Source organism: Bombus huntii, chromosome 9 (genome assembly GCF_024542735.1).
Source record: "Bombus huntii isolate Logan2020A chromosome 9, iyBomHunt1.1, whole genome shotgun sequence".
Taxonomy (NCBI): domain Eukaryota; kingdom Metazoa; phylum Arthropoda; class Insecta; order Hymenoptera; family Apidae; genus Bombus; species Bombus huntii.
The window spans coordinates 4,681,373-4,698,237 of NC_066246.1; the positions used below are offsets into that span (position 1 = coordinate 4,681,373).

General features: G+C 29.2%; 3 protein-coding genes across 6 annotated transcripts in view; 2 read left to right on the forward strand and 1 right to left on the reverse strand.

Annotated features, from left to right (window-relative positions):
* Nucleotides 1-10: 10 nt before the first annotated feature.
* Nucleotides 11-7,916, forward strand: LOC126869291 (ras GTPase-activating-like protein IQGAP1). 2 transcript variants are annotated; one of them, XM_050625641.1, is made up of 26 exons: nt 11-512; nt 675-768; nt 848-1,082; nt 1,163-1,307; nt 1,383-1,540; nt 1,618-1,752; nt 1,827-1,911; nt 1,995-2,086; nt 2,165-2,330; nt 2,400-2,563; nt 2,635-2,769; nt 2,861-3,017; nt 3,089-3,334; nt 3,411-3,559; nt 3,628-3,771; nt 3,847-4,152; nt 4,240-4,404; nt 4,472-4,585; nt 4,660-4,997; nt 5,081-5,305; nt 5,363-5,753; nt 5,832-6,011; nt 6,086-6,215; nt 6,287-6,560; nt 6,632-6,913; nt 6,972-7,916. In XM_050625641.1, the coding sequence occupies exons 1-26, from the start codon at nt 473-475 to the stop codon at nt 7,330-7,332; spliced, it is 4,911 nt and encodes a 1,636-aa protein (XP_050481598.1). In that variant the 5' UTR covers nt 11-472; the 3' UTR covers nt 7,333-7,916. The 2 variants fall into 2 exon arrangements, with proteins under 2 accessions (XP_050481598.1, XP_050481599.1); XM_050625642.1 differs by lacking the exons at nt 11-512; nt 675-768; nt 848-1,082; nt 1,163-1,307; nt 1,383-1,540 and having other exon boundaries at nt 1,669-1,752; nt 1,852-1,911.
* On the reverse strand, nt 7,687-15,324 carry LOC126869292 (serine/threonine-protein kinase pakA-like). Of its 3 annotated transcripts, none has more exons than XM_050625644.1 (15): nt 15,183-15,324; nt 14,363-14,541; nt 14,025-14,229; nt 13,752-13,948; nt 13,447-13,681; nt 13,227-13,383; nt 12,912-13,143; nt 12,018-12,840; nt 11,192-11,937; nt 10,939-11,114; nt 10,435-10,857; nt 10,171-10,346; nt 9,853-10,100; nt 9,514-9,777; nt 7,687-9,431 (listed from the first exon to the last, which is right to left on the reverse strand). In XM_050625644.1, exons 2-15 carry the CDS (start codon nt 14,500-14,502, stop codon nt 9,257-9,259), a joined length of 4,197 nt encoding a protein of 1,398 aa, XP_050481601.1. In that variant the 5' UTR covers nt 14,503-14,541; nt 15,183-15,324; the 3' UTR covers nt 7,687-9,256. The 3 variants fall into 3 exon arrangements, with proteins under 3 accessions (XP_050481601.1, XP_050481600.1, XP_050481602.1); XM_050625643.1 differs by lacking the exon at nt 15,183-15,324 and adding an exon at nt 14,882-15,030; XM_050625645.1 differs by lacking the exon at nt 15,183-15,324 and adding an exon at nt 14,869-15,016.
* The window catches only part of LOC126869297 (peroxisome assembly factor 2), a 3,620-nt gene continuing 1,883 nt past the window's right edge, over nt 15,129-16,865 (forward strand). The window contains exons 1-4 of the mRNA XM_050625655.1: nt 15,129-15,277; nt 15,519-15,987; nt 16,065-16,517; nt 16,595-16,821. Coding sequence (XP_050481612.1) covers nt 15,561-15,987; nt 16,065-16,517; nt 16,595-16,821 — 1,107 coding nt within the window. The 5' untranslated portion in view covers nt 15,129-15,277; nt 15,519-15,560. The remainder of the gene's footprint in view (nt 15,278-15,518; nt 15,988-16,064; nt 16,518-16,594; nt 16,822-16,865) is intronic.

A 16,865-nucleotide genomic window follows, 5' to 3' on the forward strand; every position in this document is an offset into this window, starting at 1 on the left:
ATCAGGAGTAATTCCTGACGTTCAAGAAACTTTTCCTTTTAGTTTCAATTCTTAACTGATTAGTTTAACTGATTTTTAATACTTTGGATCTTAAAGTCTATATATAAAATTGAAATTGAATTTTTCTTTGTTATTTAGTTATTTTATTTGGTGTTTAATAAGTTAAGAACAATCATTTATTATTTATGTTTTACGTCTATTCACTTAAATCGAATCGAATCGAATCGAATCGAATTGAATTGAATTATGAGAGGTACGAAGTTAGTAGACAATAGTCCTTTCTCATACAAGATTGTCCAATAGTATTGGACGGTGTATTAGAGATACACAACGCTACAGTTGGTACGATTTGTCAGTGTTGCACCATTCTTGTAGTTTTGAACAAGTTTGAATTTGTAGAATTTAACGTACTCCAACTATTGTGTGTCATTCTCACTTTTTGTGTGTTAATTGCATTTTCTTATCCTTTGATATGAGTGATATCGACGATAAATTAAGTAATCATGAAAGAGGTAAAATTAATGATCAGTGTGGACATTTAATTTTCTCTTTGTACTCTATATCATGTAAATGTCAAATCGAAAGTTGCAACATGAAATTGAATATTGTAGTAATATTGTTATGGAATACATACCTAGATTTTGATTCTTTATTTAGAAGATAAAGTTTTGCAGGGTCGGATATCCGTAAATCGGCAGATGAAATGGATGAACAACGTCATAAAACAGTTGCTTATGAATACCTCTGTCATTTAGAGGAAGCCAAGAAGTAAATATATTGCCAAGTTTTTAATAAATTGTTATTATTCTGCTTACTTAAGAATGACTAAATATTCCTTATTTAATAGATGGATGGAAGCATGTCTTAGAGAAACTTTACCACCAACAACTGAATTAGAAGAGAATTTAAGAAACGGAGTGTATTTAGCAAAACTTGCCCATTTTATGGCACCTGAATCCTTGTCTGTTCATAAAATATATGACTCTGAACAAAAGCGCTATGCAGCAGTTGGTTTACAATTTAAACATACAGATAATATTAACCACTTTTTAAAGTGCTTAAAATCCATGCAGTTACCACTAGTACGTGTTTTTTTTACATAAGATTAAATTATTATTTATAATTATATTTACCTAAAATAATAAGAATAATTTTTTAATAGACTTTTCAGCCAGAAACAACAGATATCTACGATAAAAAAAATATGCCTCGTGCAATATATTGTATTCATGCTCTGAGTACTCATTTGTTTAAACTGGGCAAAGCTCCACAAATTCAAGACTTATATGGAAAAGTGAATTTTACTGGTACTTGTGTGATTCTACTAAACTGTGAAAAAATCCATTGATCATGTTATTTTGTTACCATTTCATTCTTTCTAGAGGAAGAAATAAATGCTGTTAGTAAGGAATTAAAGAAATATGGAATTCAAATGCCTTCCTTCCAAAAAATTGGCGGCTTATTAGCAAATAATATGGAGATTGATGCAGCAACACTTCATGCTGCAGTAATAGCAGTCAATCAATCTATTACAGAAAAAGTATGGATGTCACTTTTATTTATAAAGTACTTTAAGTAACAATTTGAATAATTAATGAATGAATATTTCATTTTAAGAATAATGAGAAAATATTAACTGCTCTTCAAAATAAAGTAGTGCAGTTGAACAATATTATGCCTTGCTACTGTAAGGAATACACTGATGCTTTGTTTGAAGCAAAGGAATCTAAAGCACAAGCTATGCTTAATAGAGTAAGCAATGATTCTCCTAATCAAAATTTCTTTAGTTATATCTCTAATAAGTATTAATAATATAATTTTAACAGTCTCTTAATGATACTTATGTACCAGATGTATATGATGAATTATTAACTCAAGCAGAAATTCAAGGTCATATTAATTGTGTTAATGGTAAGTTGTAATGAGAATTATTATTTTCTAATTATTATTTTTTGAATTATGTTTCTCTTTCTAACTATGCACATCTTTTTTAGTTCAGTGTACTATGAAAAATATAATTCAGTCTATTCGTTGTAAAAATAATGATTTTATGGATATATTAAAGACGTCTACATTGTGTTTAAAAGTATGTTTTACCTTGACATTCTTATTAATATATTCGTTTATAATTCTTCTATTATCAGTATTATTTTATTTTTTTCAGAATATCATTCACGAGAACGCACAATTGTATAAAGAACAACTAATGCAATTATTAGAAAGCTCTGAGTGGAACAATATATATTCAGAAAGCAATTATCATCATTGGAAGCAACTATTTCAGAAGGAAATTGATAAAGCAAATGAAACCGCACTTAAATCTCGGAAACGTTAGTATCGCATAACAAAGATTATCTTATTAAATGTAATTGTTATTCCAAATATTTTTCTTAACGTAGGTGAGGATTGTGTAAAACTTTTAAATCTAATATTACAAAATGGTGTACGAGATGATTTCTATGAAGTTCTAAAAAAACCTGATTTAGGATTGAGAGAAAAAATTGATGATTTTGCATTACCGTTATATTATGAAGAGATGAAAATTGATCGTATTGAATCTCAGGTAAAAATAGAATATGTAAGATATAAAATAATGTAAAAAATTTGTATTAATAAAAATAATATCCTTAATAGAACGACCTTTCATATAGCGATATTGTAGCCAGTACGCGTGTTTTATCAACGATTGCAGAAATTAGTAAAGCTGTAGACACGGGAAATCCAGATTTAGTTTATCAAGCATTGACAAATCCAGATTGCCATGTTTCTGTGAGTTTATATTTTTATAATTATAACTGTAATGAGTAATTATTTTTGTGTACATATACATATATATATATATATACATATCATATCTTAGGAATTAGATCAAGGGAATAAAGTAAAGTATTATAGAGCATTAGCAGCAGTTCGATGTAAAAAGCAGGCAGCTGATGAAGAATGTCCTTTATTAACATATATCGATATTCAAGACTGCATTGATGCTGTCAATCAACAGTGCCAAATTGATGATGAAGGTATATTTTGTGTAAACTGTGTACATCTATGTAAATTATACAATATTTTTAATTTTTTAATGTCTTGACAGTAATACAAGTTCTACGTCAATTAAACTCTGCTGTCGTAGAAAATGACCGAAATGGTATTATAGCTGCTTTAAAAAATTCTATTTTAAAATTACAAACTCCTGTTTCACCAGAAGATGTATCTCTTTATTTGAAATTATTTAAAAAATGCCTCGAAGAAAAACATATTGATGGTTCTGAATTGTGGCTAGAAGATGTAGAAAATGTAACAAAAGTTGTTAATACAGAATCTTCAAATGTTAAAAATGGTACAATGCATGCATATGTTATTTATTTATTATTATGCTTATAGTGCTTTAATAATATTTTTCGTTTTTTTTGCAGTCTGTAAATTTTTATCAAACATTAATATTGGATTAAAGCAAAATGATATGTCATTTATACTTCAATGCCTTCAAAAATTTGGTATTAAAATACCAGAGGAATATAAAGAAAATTGTTATAAAACCTTATACGATTTAAAAAATATGAAGGTATAATTGTATAGTAAACTATATATTTAATGCAGAATGTAATTTAATAATTTTCTTCCATATTTCAGAGTGAAAAGTACAATTGCGAACTTGTTCGTTATGTTACTCATAAAAATAATGAATCCTATTTAGATTTAAAGAACTACAATTATACTTGGGATTGTCCAAAAAATCTGACGGAAACATTTTATATTGATATGGAAGACATAAAAGTATTGTACAACTAAAAGATTTAAGCCATTTAAATCAAAAAAATGTTAAAAGGTATATCTGTTCGTTATTTCCAGGAATTAATAAAAAGCATTACTGCAAGAAAACACAAAAAGTGTAAAATAAATAATCAGATAATCTGGTTCCAAGCTTATGCCCGTGGATATTTATTGAGAAAAAAACTTTCTAACAGGTTTACATATTTTTATAATAATGTAGATAAAATTATTCGAATCCAAGCTTGGTGGAGAAGTATAGTACAGCGTAAACAATATGAGAAATTACTAGAAGATAAAAAAAAATATAATGAAAAAAAATCTCAAAATACGTCTTTGAAAGTGGAAACTAAATATGCAAACATATTGGATTATTATAGAAAACATGTAAATGATCCATTTCTTTTTTGTTACAACTTTATATATGATGCATTAAGAGTTGAATTAGTTTATTTAATATATTATACTTTTTAGGAAGAAAAAATTATAAAAATACAAGCTTTGTGGCGGAGTCGTGCCGAAAGACATGCTTTCCGTTCATTGTTACATAAGGAAAAACCACCATTTCCTGTAGTTCGTCATTTTTCTGCGATTTTAAATTTTAACGCAGAGGATTATGACAAAGACTTAGAGTTACAAGTATAAGTGTTTAATATTATAACAATAGTTCAATTATTTATATTCTATAGTGAATTTACTGTTACAGAATTTAAAACTCGAAGTTGTGCAAAGTATACGACACAACCAGGTTTTATCCCAACAATTGGATAGTATGGATATAAAAATTGGTTTACTTATACAAAATAGAATTACACTACAAGTAATGTTTAAAATAAAAAAATATATTGAATTTAGACTTGATTAAAAATATATCTACAAGACTATAAATTTTAGGATGTTGTAGCCCATGGAAGGAGCTTAGAAACTCTTGCAAAGCAAAAGCATTCCAACAGAGATCAAAGAAGCTCTTTATCGGATGGTGTTATTTCACACAAAGGCTTAAAATCATTAACTAAAGAAGGTCGAAAAATGTTGGAAGGATATCAACATTTGTTTTATGCACTGCAAACTAATCCAAAATACTTATCAAAACTTTTATTCCTCTTACCTCAAAGTAAAACAAATAAGTTTCTCCAAAATGTGATTTTAACATTGTTTAACTTTGGATCAAATATCAGAGAAGAATATTTGTTATTAAAATTATTTGGGAGTGCATTACAAGAAGAAATCAGGTATAGTGACCATTACATAAAAATATGATATGATGAATATAATTCAAATGTAAGATAACTAATAATTATAATTTAATATATAGATGTAAATTTCAAAAACCATCTGAAGTCGTTACCGGAAACCCTCTTGTCTTGAAAATGGCAGTAAATTATGCACGGCAATTAAATGGTCAAAGAGCTTTGAGACAAATTGTTGGACCAATTATTGAAAAAATTTTAGCCGATCGTACATTAAATATAGAAACGAATCCCATTGATATTTATAAGTGCTGGCGAAATCAGTTAGAAATGGAAACAGGAGAAACATCGTAAGTTTAAAGCAAATATGTAAGTCAATGTTGTTTTATAATCATTTGTTTCAACAGGAATTTGCCTTATACGGTAACACAACAACAAGCTTTAGATTATGAGCAAGTACAAATTAGATTAAATAAAGGAATAGAATTATTACAAAGTACTGTTTTAGAATTTTTGACTAAAATAACTGAATCACGAGATTTGATACCATATGGAATGTTATATATGGCTAAAATTTTAAACGACTCCTTAACTGAAAAATTTCCAAATGCTCCAGAAAAAGATATTTTGAAAGTAGTGGGAAATTTGATTTATTATCATTTTATAAATGCAGCTATTGTAGCTCCAGATGCTTTCGATATAATTACATTACCAATTGATAGATCATTATCAAATGATCAACGAAGAAATTTAGCGAGTATTGCAAAAATATTACAATTTGCTGCTTCTAAGAAAGGGGTAATTACATTCATTTTAACAATCATAATCTTTAGAACTAAACAAAAGACACACATTTTATATAAATTTTTGTTTTAGTTTGGTGAAGAGGCCACACATCTAGTTTGTTTGAATCCATTTATAATTGAATGCCATGAAAAGTTTAAAAAATTCTTCCGTTATTGTTGTCAAATTGAAGATCTAGAAGAACATTTTTGTATACACGAATATACGGAAGCCACACTCATTCAGAGACCTGAGATTTATATTTCTTTACAAGTAAACGAACTGTAATAATCACGCAAAAATCGGAAATTTCTCATTATTAATCTTTTTAATTATATTACTTACAGGAAATTTGTGATACTCATTGTCTTATGTTAGAATATCAAGATCAGATAGCATCAGATCCAATGGATTCCTTACATGATTTATTGGATGATTTAGGTCCTGCGCCAACTGTTGCATCTTTACTTGGAATCTGTAAGAAATAATTTATTATCATTCATTTTATTTAATCGAGCCTAATATGTTATATTACAATTATTTATTAGCTGATGTTGCTTGTGAAGCGAATTTAATACGCTTTGGGAAAATGGAAGTATGTCTGGTACTCACGAATAAATTTCAAGTACCAGAAGACGAAGATGCTAGTTTGAACAAGCTCTTCATAAAAACGAAAGAATTATTGGTTTCTGTACTGCAGTTCTTAAAAGGTCAAACATTAGTTAAAGCTCTAGAAGTTCCTGTATGTTCTCCTGTGCAAAAAAACCTACACGACGTAAAATGCTCCAGCTTATCACCTACTTTAATTACTATTCATAAGAGGTATATAGTATATAGTAATGAAACAAATTATTAATTATTAAACAAAAAAAAAAATAAAAATTTATTTACAGTTCATCGTTGAATGATTGTAAGCTTCAGTTACGGGCGTATCTTAATAAACTCGAACTTGACGGATGGGTCAGTCGAGACGATGGGTATCAAAATATTATAACTGCAGTGGCCAAAGATCTTTGTAATAAAGGAAAATATCGAATTATTCGGAATAAAGAATTACAGACTTTACGAACAACTAAACAAAGACTGGAAAAAAAATGCAAATATTACCAAGAACAAGTAGAGTACTATAATGAATATATACAACGATGTTTGGAGAATCTACACACAGGCAAAGGGTATGTATATAATTTTTCCTTACATTTCATACTTGTAATGGATACAAATTGTTTACAGATCTTTGCAAGCACTTAAAGCCAGTCAAAAAAATAATCAAGTTAAATTAAGATCTAAGATGACACTGAAATATTCTGCGGCCAAACTACAAGAAAAAGGAGTACTGTTAGAAGTTGATGGACTTCCACAATCGCAGTTTAAAAATGTAATTTTTGAAATAAGTCCAACAGAACATAGTGGTCTTTTTAGCGTGCGTTGTAAATTTATGGGAGTAGAAATGGAAAAGATTGATATCGATATACAAAAATTACTTGAGTTACAGTTTGAAGGTGCACCAATTATGGATATGTTTGGTAAAGCAAAAGTTAATGTAAATTTGCTGTTGTATTTATTAAATCGAAAATTTTATGGTAAAACTTGAAAAGAAGAGAGGATTAAATTATGTTACTTATATAGCTATATTAATATGAAAATTATGCACTTGTGCAATGTCCTCTTGCAATTATGAGCTTTTAAACAAAGATTTGTCACATATTAATTTCTTATAGTTCGTGAAAGTTTTAGATTTGATTTACAAAATTCACAATTACCGTATAACAATTTTTAAAATATGATTAATATTTGTAAATAGGTATATTTAGAAGAATCTGACTTTTTTTAATACAAGATTTCGTGGTATGCATGTATCTGTTATTGTGAATGACCAGTATAACATAACAAGGTATAGAAAAATTTTACAAGATCTTACTAATTTATATATAATGTAAAACTTGCCTGCAATGATTCAATTACTTTTAATTTCATGTAATAAGATATATTTAACAATAATACACAAAGAAGTCTATGGAACAAAAGCTTTTAAATATGATTAGAAATCTTAGAAGAGAGAAATATATATTTTTTAAATTTTATAAAAATAAGTAAACTAACGGTAGTAAATATCACCTACTGCTAAGATAATACTCTTTTTAAATTTATTTGTATAATTAAACCTAATTCCATCGATGTGTACCACTCGTCATTTTGTCCCTCATTTTTATAATGGATGTATCGACTAATTGTATATATATATATCTTATACGAATATAAATATTTTTACGTTGCACCGTTAAAATAAGATAAGGCATATTCTCAGAAATTTTTTAATGAGAGCAATAGGTTGTCTATTATTATCAATATGTTTTATAATGCTATACATGTAATTTATATCATCCTTTAAATATTAGACAACCTAGTGTTCTTGTGCATTTTATAAAATCTAAAATCAAATCGTTTGAACACAAATTTTGACATTTCTATCATATGCGTGTTAGAGATATAATAAATTCCATTTTATAAAATATACTACATAAAGGCCTGTTTAGTGGATATTGGCAAAAAAGCCTGCACATTTAAACTGAAAAATATAAAACAAACTAAAAAATCATACATCAATATAACTTTTGTATAGAGTTGGTTATATATTGTGTTAAATCTTTGCATACTATGAGCTTGCATATTTTGTTATCAAATATCATCGAAGCGTATCTAAAATAAAACAAAATATCAAGAACAGTTGTTGAAGCATAAATGTTTTTGCTTTTATTACGTTTTTGTTTTGTTACAGAGTATATGAGAGCAATTTGATTTTTGACATTATTACATTAAAATACATGTACGTGCGTGTAAGAAAATTTCGAATTTTAAATTTGATATCTGTAGAACAAAAGTTTATTTTATCTCATATAGGTCATATTATACATACATATTATCTAGATATAGTATGCAAGCTTGTATCGTGTACTTGGTAATATGTTAGTACACAACTTTTTCTGCTTGTAATTATAAGACATTAGTAATTACAAAACGTAGAGTAAACCATCCGCATTTATCTCACGCGCATTGTATTATAAATATTTATTTTTTTTTACATATTCGTTTTTCTCAAAGTTTTACTTTTACTCAACTTTATTATACAAATCTGCCTTTACATAACTTACGTGACAGATGCTAACATCCAGGTACTATGTCACGAGGTATCTTGAAAGACATTTTTATAACTTATGGAGCATAAAATGTCTGTAATATCAGATTGAAAAGTTCTTTTTCTCTTTCGTCGAATGAAATATTTCGTATTTTTAATATAATTGATTATGTGCAAGCAATACAGTTCATTAAAGCCTCCACGAAGCAGGCCATAAAGTGCATTTCATGTATTATTAACTGTGTATTACATATATCACCATATTATTAACTTTGATAATAAATAGCATAGTAACATTAATTTTTCTTAATAAATGTTGGTTCTTTTCTAAATATGTGCACACATTGGGACACAACATTTGATACAGTATATTCAGTAACTGTTATCGTTTGTTTAAGATATTGACAAAATTTCTAAATTTCTGTTGGGCATCTGTCATCTGTGCTAATGTTTCCTCCATCATATTGCGCAATTTTGATAAATCGGGCATTTTATCGCACGATTCAATATTTAATAGTTCTGTAAAGAATTGCTCCCAAGCAGCTTTTTTAGCATACCTGTATTTTTAAGTAAATCTTTAATGCATCATACCCTTTACAACTTTATAACTAAAAAATACTTTTGTTTAAATATAAATACCTTGGTATTTTCGATGTGATAAACCAACGACCACCAATATTCGAAACTCTCATATAATTACCAAATAGTAAGCAATGACTTGTCGCTGCTAAACAATACAGATCAGTCTGATACGTCCACGGTTTTCCAGTTTGCATTTCGATACACGTAAAATCTTCTGTTTTTATGACCTGAGTAAATGTCGTTTTTTCTGGTAATAGACTCATATCTATACTACATCCAAAATCTATTAACTGTATCGTCGGCCTTACATCCTCCGTCGGTCTAAAATTATATTTATAAATGTAACACGATAGATTTGTTTCATAAAATATAAATATATCATGTAAATGTACATACAAACGCATTAAGAGAAAATTGTCTGGTTTAATGTCTCCGTGGATTATTTGACATTTGTGTAAATATTCCACAATTTGCAATATTTCAATCGTGAAAAATATAGCCAAATGTTCTAACAATGGTTTTCCCGTGGTAATTTTTATTTGATTTGTTACTGCTAATAATGTTCCAAATCTGGAATATTCTGAAACTAATACACTACTATTATTCGCGACGTATGCCATCGAGACATCCATAAATCCACGTAACTAGAAAAAGAATTATTATTTATTATTTATTAAAGTCGTTATTTATGAATACTATAAATAAATATTTTACCATATGTGGGTTAGTAAGACGATTTTTTATTTCCCTAGTGATATAAAACTCCCAAACCCAAGCAGGTTTTTGAGTTTTCAGGGCAACTATTTGACCTGTTTGCAAATTCACTGCTTTGAATACTGTACCGTACGTTCCCTTTCCAAGGCACTTTCCCAAATCGTACGCTTCAGTACCTAAATACGTGAAACAAGTAAAGGTAAGAAGTATCGAAACAACGAAAAAATGTTTCCATCTGATGTTTTTACATCGAAATACACTGACCAAGCGTAATCATAGTAGAAGGCACAAGCTTATTTAAGTTAATATTTAATCTCACATATCCCTCTGCATGATATGGCTGAGGAAATTTTATTTTTTTTAAAAGACCAGTTATCAAATTTCTATCGAAAGGATTTATATTTCCTGAAGGTAATTGGAAAGTTTCTTCCTCAGCTTCTTCCATTGGTTCGTGGTGCTCTTCACATTCCATTGTATCAACTTTTTCTTTTTGTTCTATTTCGTTAAGTTTAAAATTAATTGATTTTCGTAGATCACAATTCTTCTTAATTTCAGAAGTAATTTGATCCACATTACGTTGTACCGTACGCGGACTTTGAGCGTGCACAGCTTGAATTTGGGTTTGTAATTTTTGTTCGTAAGGTTGGTTTGCAGAAAGAGTAACATCTTTTATTTCATCTTCTCCACCTTGTTAGATAAAAAATCTTCCTTCATATACAAAGAATGTTACAATAAATAAAAAAATGTTAATATATTTGATTAAAATACCTCTAGTAATACTTTGTTCTTTTATAGGAACCAGATCTTCTTTTGTTAATGTAAAGCCCAATACAGTATTTCTTGTATGGGTACTGCTGCCAGAACTGCTTGAAATATATTCTCTAGTAGATTCTAGTATGACACTCAACTTGTCTTCAGTTTCTGCATTTGGTGCCTCTGAAGAGCTGTAAATGAGATATGAAATAAATATAAATTGGAATGTTGTTGTACTAATTAATTATGTAATTAAAAAGTCGCATACGGTAGAGGTGCAGCACACTGATTTGGATATTGTGAAGTTCCTTCTGCTACTTTGTAAGACTGCCTAAATTGATTAGTCATAGGTGTAGAACTTGTTAATTGTGTATTAAATGCTTCTGTGTAACAAGTATCATTATTTCCCGTCAATGGACTAATACCAAGACTTTCGTCAATATATAAGTTATTTTCATCTGGTGCTTTTGGCGTCATATTTTCTTCTAGTGGTCCATTATAATCAACGACGATAGCATTTTCTTTATCTTCGGCACTTTCAAGATATTTAATATCTCTACGATTCATTCCTGGAGACTTTATATACGGTAATTCGGGTGGCATCCTGTATGGTTTGCTAGTTTCAATGTCTAATTCGTTATATGGGGGATAATGAAGCTGCTTTTGAGGCTCTACATTTTGTTGTATTAAGGTAGATTCTAGCTGTGAAGGATACTGCTGATAAGCAATGTCATTGGGCATTATGGTGCCATAAACTTGTTGAATATGTTGTATGTGTTGATGTGCTTGGTGTGGCTGATGGTGAAGGTGTTGATTATGTGATGGTTGATGTTGTTGAGGATGAGATTGATGATGTTGAATCTGACTATGAGACTGCAAGTGCGAGACATGGGGAAGAGTATGATGATGAGAAATCACGTGAGCCTGTTGATGTGCTTGAATTAATTGTTGATGATGCTGTGAATGATGCAGTCGGGAATGAGGTTGTTGTACTTGTTGCTCATGTACTTGTTGCTGTAATTAATTATTTTAAGAATTAGTATAATAATTTCCTACATATAAAAATGTTTCTTTATATATAACTTATATTATACCTGCATTTGATATTGGTATGTATTATGTAATCCGGGATTACTATAAGAGTTTTGATGTTCTTGATTAGAATAACTTTGATGAGCAGAATAATTCTGGTGATTTTCTTGATCATTATAAGGTTGTATGTTATATCCCGAATGATGTTTGCTGTTTGACATTGCATGCTGCGTCATTGAACTATCCATATGTATATCAAAAGATAATTTGGTCTTGGCATCTGAAATTCTAGGTGTCATAGGAGTACGAAAATTAGGCGTTGTAGGTACTGTATCCGGAGAGCGCCACATGTCTTGTACGACTGACATTGCTTCTTTCGTATTAACGGTAAGACTTTGTCCGAGTAAATGTTCTTCAGGCTCAGTGTTTAATGATGATGTATGATGTTGATGCATAAAACTAGACTGTAATTTTCGTTGCGAATTCAATTCTGCTTCCATTCTCTGAGCTTCGAGTCTTTCTGCTTCGATCCTTTCGGCTTCAATTCTTTCTGCTTCTAATCGTTCTAATTCACGTTGCTCTGCCTTACGCCTTTGAGTTTCTAATGCTTGAGTTTCAGCTTCATACTGCTGTCTTTGGAGTTCTTGTTGTTCAGCTTGAAGTCTCTGTCTATCCAACTCAAGTTGTTCGGCTTCCCTAAGTTGTTGTTCTACTTTCCTTTGTCTCTCTGTTAACTCTTGTTGTTCAAATTCTTGCCTCTGTCTTTGCAATTCTTGTAAAGATACATTGTGTCTCTGATGTTCAGATTCAAAACCTTTATGCTGCACTTGATGATTAGTCCCTCTTATATCTGACACATCATGTTTTTTATCTAAAGTTTGTGCTCTATAAAATATTGATCACAATTATTCAAAATAATTTTATCATCTAAATAATTATTAACAAAAATAAATTACCTTTGTAAATACAACTGGGCTCTTACTTCCTCCATACTTTGATCCATATTATTAGCATAAACTAATTCTTTGGGATAATGTGGCCTTAATATAATATTTGGATTTGGAGGATCTGGCACAAATACAGGCACAGTTAAATGCTCTGGGTATTTGCTACCATCAAAAAAATATGTATGGTTTGGAAATAATCTTAGATTGTTTGCATCAAAATCATCTGGTTGATCCTCGTGAACTAAGATTTAAGTAACAATAAAATGCATAAAAAAAGCGATCTTACGCATTAGTAATATTATTTTGTTGTAAATAAAATTGCACCTTTGAAAGCTAACTTTGTACTAGGTGTCATTAACGGATATCGTCTACCTCCACCATTCCATGGGCCAGGTTTAATTGTATTTTCTTTATGTACTGTATCTTCTACTGGTACATGATCTAATATACTTGAATTTTTCATTTCAGCTGGCATATCATCCTATAGAAACATCTCGATGTATTTCTATACTACCGTATTTTGAATATCTTAATACTTTTATACCTGATATACTTGTATCCTGGAATTTGGCCGAGTGTGATGCATCGTTGATGGAATTTGTGGAACTGTACCAGGAAAGTGTTCACGTACTCGATGTCCAGTACGTATACTACCAATTCTTTTCCCAGCTTTTATTGCTTTTAAAGAACTAAAAGCCTGACGTTGTTCAAGCAATGATACTTCATTACGATCATCCGTACGTCCTAATGTTTTACGCGCAACTGCGAGTTGGAAGTTTCTACAATGGATGAAGTGCATGTTATTGTGTTAATAATTTTGTTAGTATTTGTATGTTTTGTGATTAATACTTGTGCGCATAATCTAATTCGTCCTGTGGTTCTGCTAAGGCAGATAAACCCATTAAATAAACTTCATCAGCACGTTTGTAATCTTCTATCTGTTCTAATTCAAAAGCCCATGCCCTGTACATATCTGCAACCATAGTCCCAATTCCATTGTTATGTAAAAGTTGATACAATTCTAATGGATTTTTTTGCATACTTATCTGCAACCAAATGCTTATTTTATAAAATAACAAGAGAGACATTTCTTTAACACAAAATATGTTTTAAATATCTTACATAATTAATCCAAAGACGTATATATCTACGATCTTGGTGATATTTGGTCTCTTTTTCAAATATAGCTAAACATTGTTGCAAAAGTTTCCCAATATGTGACTCATGTCCACTTTTTGGGTAACTTTGTTCTACCCAAAGTATATATTCATACCAACTTTCTAAAGGATCATCTCCTTCATAATTTTTTATTGCATCTTCATACATCCTAAAAATATAACATGAAATTACTATTTTAGGATATAATGAGATAATCATGATAAATTATAGAAAAACTTTACTTTGAAAACTATTAATTTAATCATAATTCAATAAAAGGAATTGTTAATTGTTAAACTCACTGTTTTTCTTGTAAGAGTAATTGTTGAACATCTGCATCCTCTTGTGCCCTTAATGCAGTTCCTAACTGTGCAGCATTTCGTCCATAACGTAATGGTTGAATATTTTCTTTACAAAGCGCAATAACTGTAGCAGGATCCATTCTTAATTCTATAATTTCTTAATTAAATCACCTTATATTCTAAAAATAAAAAGATTGAAATAATAAAAAGTTGATAGATTATTTTTTAAATGTCTGTATTAAAGGTATTTCAAACTGTATTCAAAAATTGGAACAATAGAACTACATGTTAAATTTTAAATGACTCGTTATTCAGTGTGTCACAATGCAACATATTAGTGATTATATATTGTTATAAAGTGTGAGAATGTAGGAAATCGAATAGATTTTAAGTCCGTAAGTACTTAATCCATAAAATGTATTCAGTTAAACATAATGCAAACAGTCATTCAAGCTATGAAATAGTAGGACAAAGCGTAAGCAACGTCTTTTTAGGAAACACTTAACCTTTCACACGTACTAAAACTTTGCATAATATTCTTCGAATCGCGGCGGACCTTCAAATTTGAATAAATCTAGTCTTGATAACTCCAATAAGGACGCTATCAGTCTAGGTTAGGTTAGTTTTTCATTTAACGGCTACGGCCAACAACGGTTTTTCACTGTCTTCTGCTACGCTGTGCTTTAAATGATGCAAGAGTTACCGTCCCACTAATCACGAATTTTAATTGGATCTACTATGCGAAATAATTGAGAACTGATGCAGCCAGAGATTTATCGTGCTTAATATAGTTTTCACGCAAATCTCTGTTGAAAATTACCAATAGGACAGCTGTTGCAGAGGGACTTCGCATGATCTTCGAACTTCCACTTCGTCACTGTTTCTATAGTAACTTGGCAGATTGGTCCAAAATTGGTACGCCAGTGATCTTATCTTTTTCCTTTTTATGATTATTATGAAAATTCATTTCAAATCATTTGGAAGTTTCATTAAAAATTTTTATTTATCAAGACATATCATTTAAAATACACATACTTATGTATTATATATAAGAGATAGTATAAAATTTACTATATCTTCATGCTGCGAATGCTATTATTAAATAACTTTGACTCTCATTTCATTGCATAGAAATCGATTTCTTTTTACTTTTCAGCATGCGGCTCCAACTTTCAATTTTAATCGAAACAAATGCAATATGAATTCTTTATACTCTTATATACATTTTTTACGAGAATTAACAAAATTATTAATGAAATACAACTATAATTACGTACTCTTTTATACATTTGTACAGTACGCGCTTTTTCGATTAAAAACATTAATTGATACAAAATATAACTGGATTATTTTGTCTGACTTTATTCTGAAGAATTTAATAAAACAATTTTATAATGAAAAGAATTATTATATAGACTGTTATTCTTGTTTATTGGCAAACATAAAATATGTTAGAATTACTACACCAACTTGGTTTTATATATGTTCTACAGTATCTATAAAAAAATATAAAGTTTTAGTTGTACCTTTAAATAACACTGATGAAATTGAAATATTTACATCAAATACTATGAAATATAATATAGAAAATGCATTGCATTGCACTATTGATAAATGTTTTTTATGTAAGTACAAAATATATTTTAATGGACAAGTGATTATAAGAATTTGATAAAAAATCAATTTTTCCAATCTTTTTCAGTGCCAGCAAAAGATGACACTATTAACTTTGCTAGAGAAGCCAAAATTTCTATGATTTCTAATCAATATGAAAGCACAGATAATTTAATAAGTACTTTATTAGAAAATTATTTCTCTGAACCTAGATTTTTAAGAAAAAATGATTTATTTAGCATTAATATAAAGGAATATATATTGGACCAAATGTATTTGCATACCAATCCTTTACTGTCTGTAATATATTTTAAAGTCAATTCTATCATCAATGATAATAGAGATTTTACAGATAGTGATACTTCTTATATTTTATATGGAGAAACCACACTCATTCAGGAATCGGATATACATAGTTATCTACCTCAAAAACATTTTATTTACAATCAAACCAAAGAGAAGTATGTAAACTCGTATCCATCAAGTTTAGCAGCACCTCTGGAACAATTAGAGCGTTGCATTTTGCCATTTATTAATCATGGTAAAGATTAATGTTTAAATATCTAATTGCATCTAAGTAATATAAATTAGATATTTAATGCTTTATTTCTTAAACAGATATACAATTATCAATAAAGCCAATATTCCTTATTAAGGGTGCACAGGGTTTAAATAAACGTAAATTAGTCCAAATATTGGCTGAAAAAATAGGTTTAAACTTTCTTAATACAGATTTTGCTGAAGTTCAAGCTTTAACATCAGCAAAGACAGAGGCTAAATTACGTATTGTACTGCGTAATGCTGAACAATCTGTACCATGTATCCTGTGCTTAAATAATATAGAGGTACTTTGAAGATATTTTTGTTAATTTATTTGCAAATATTCTAA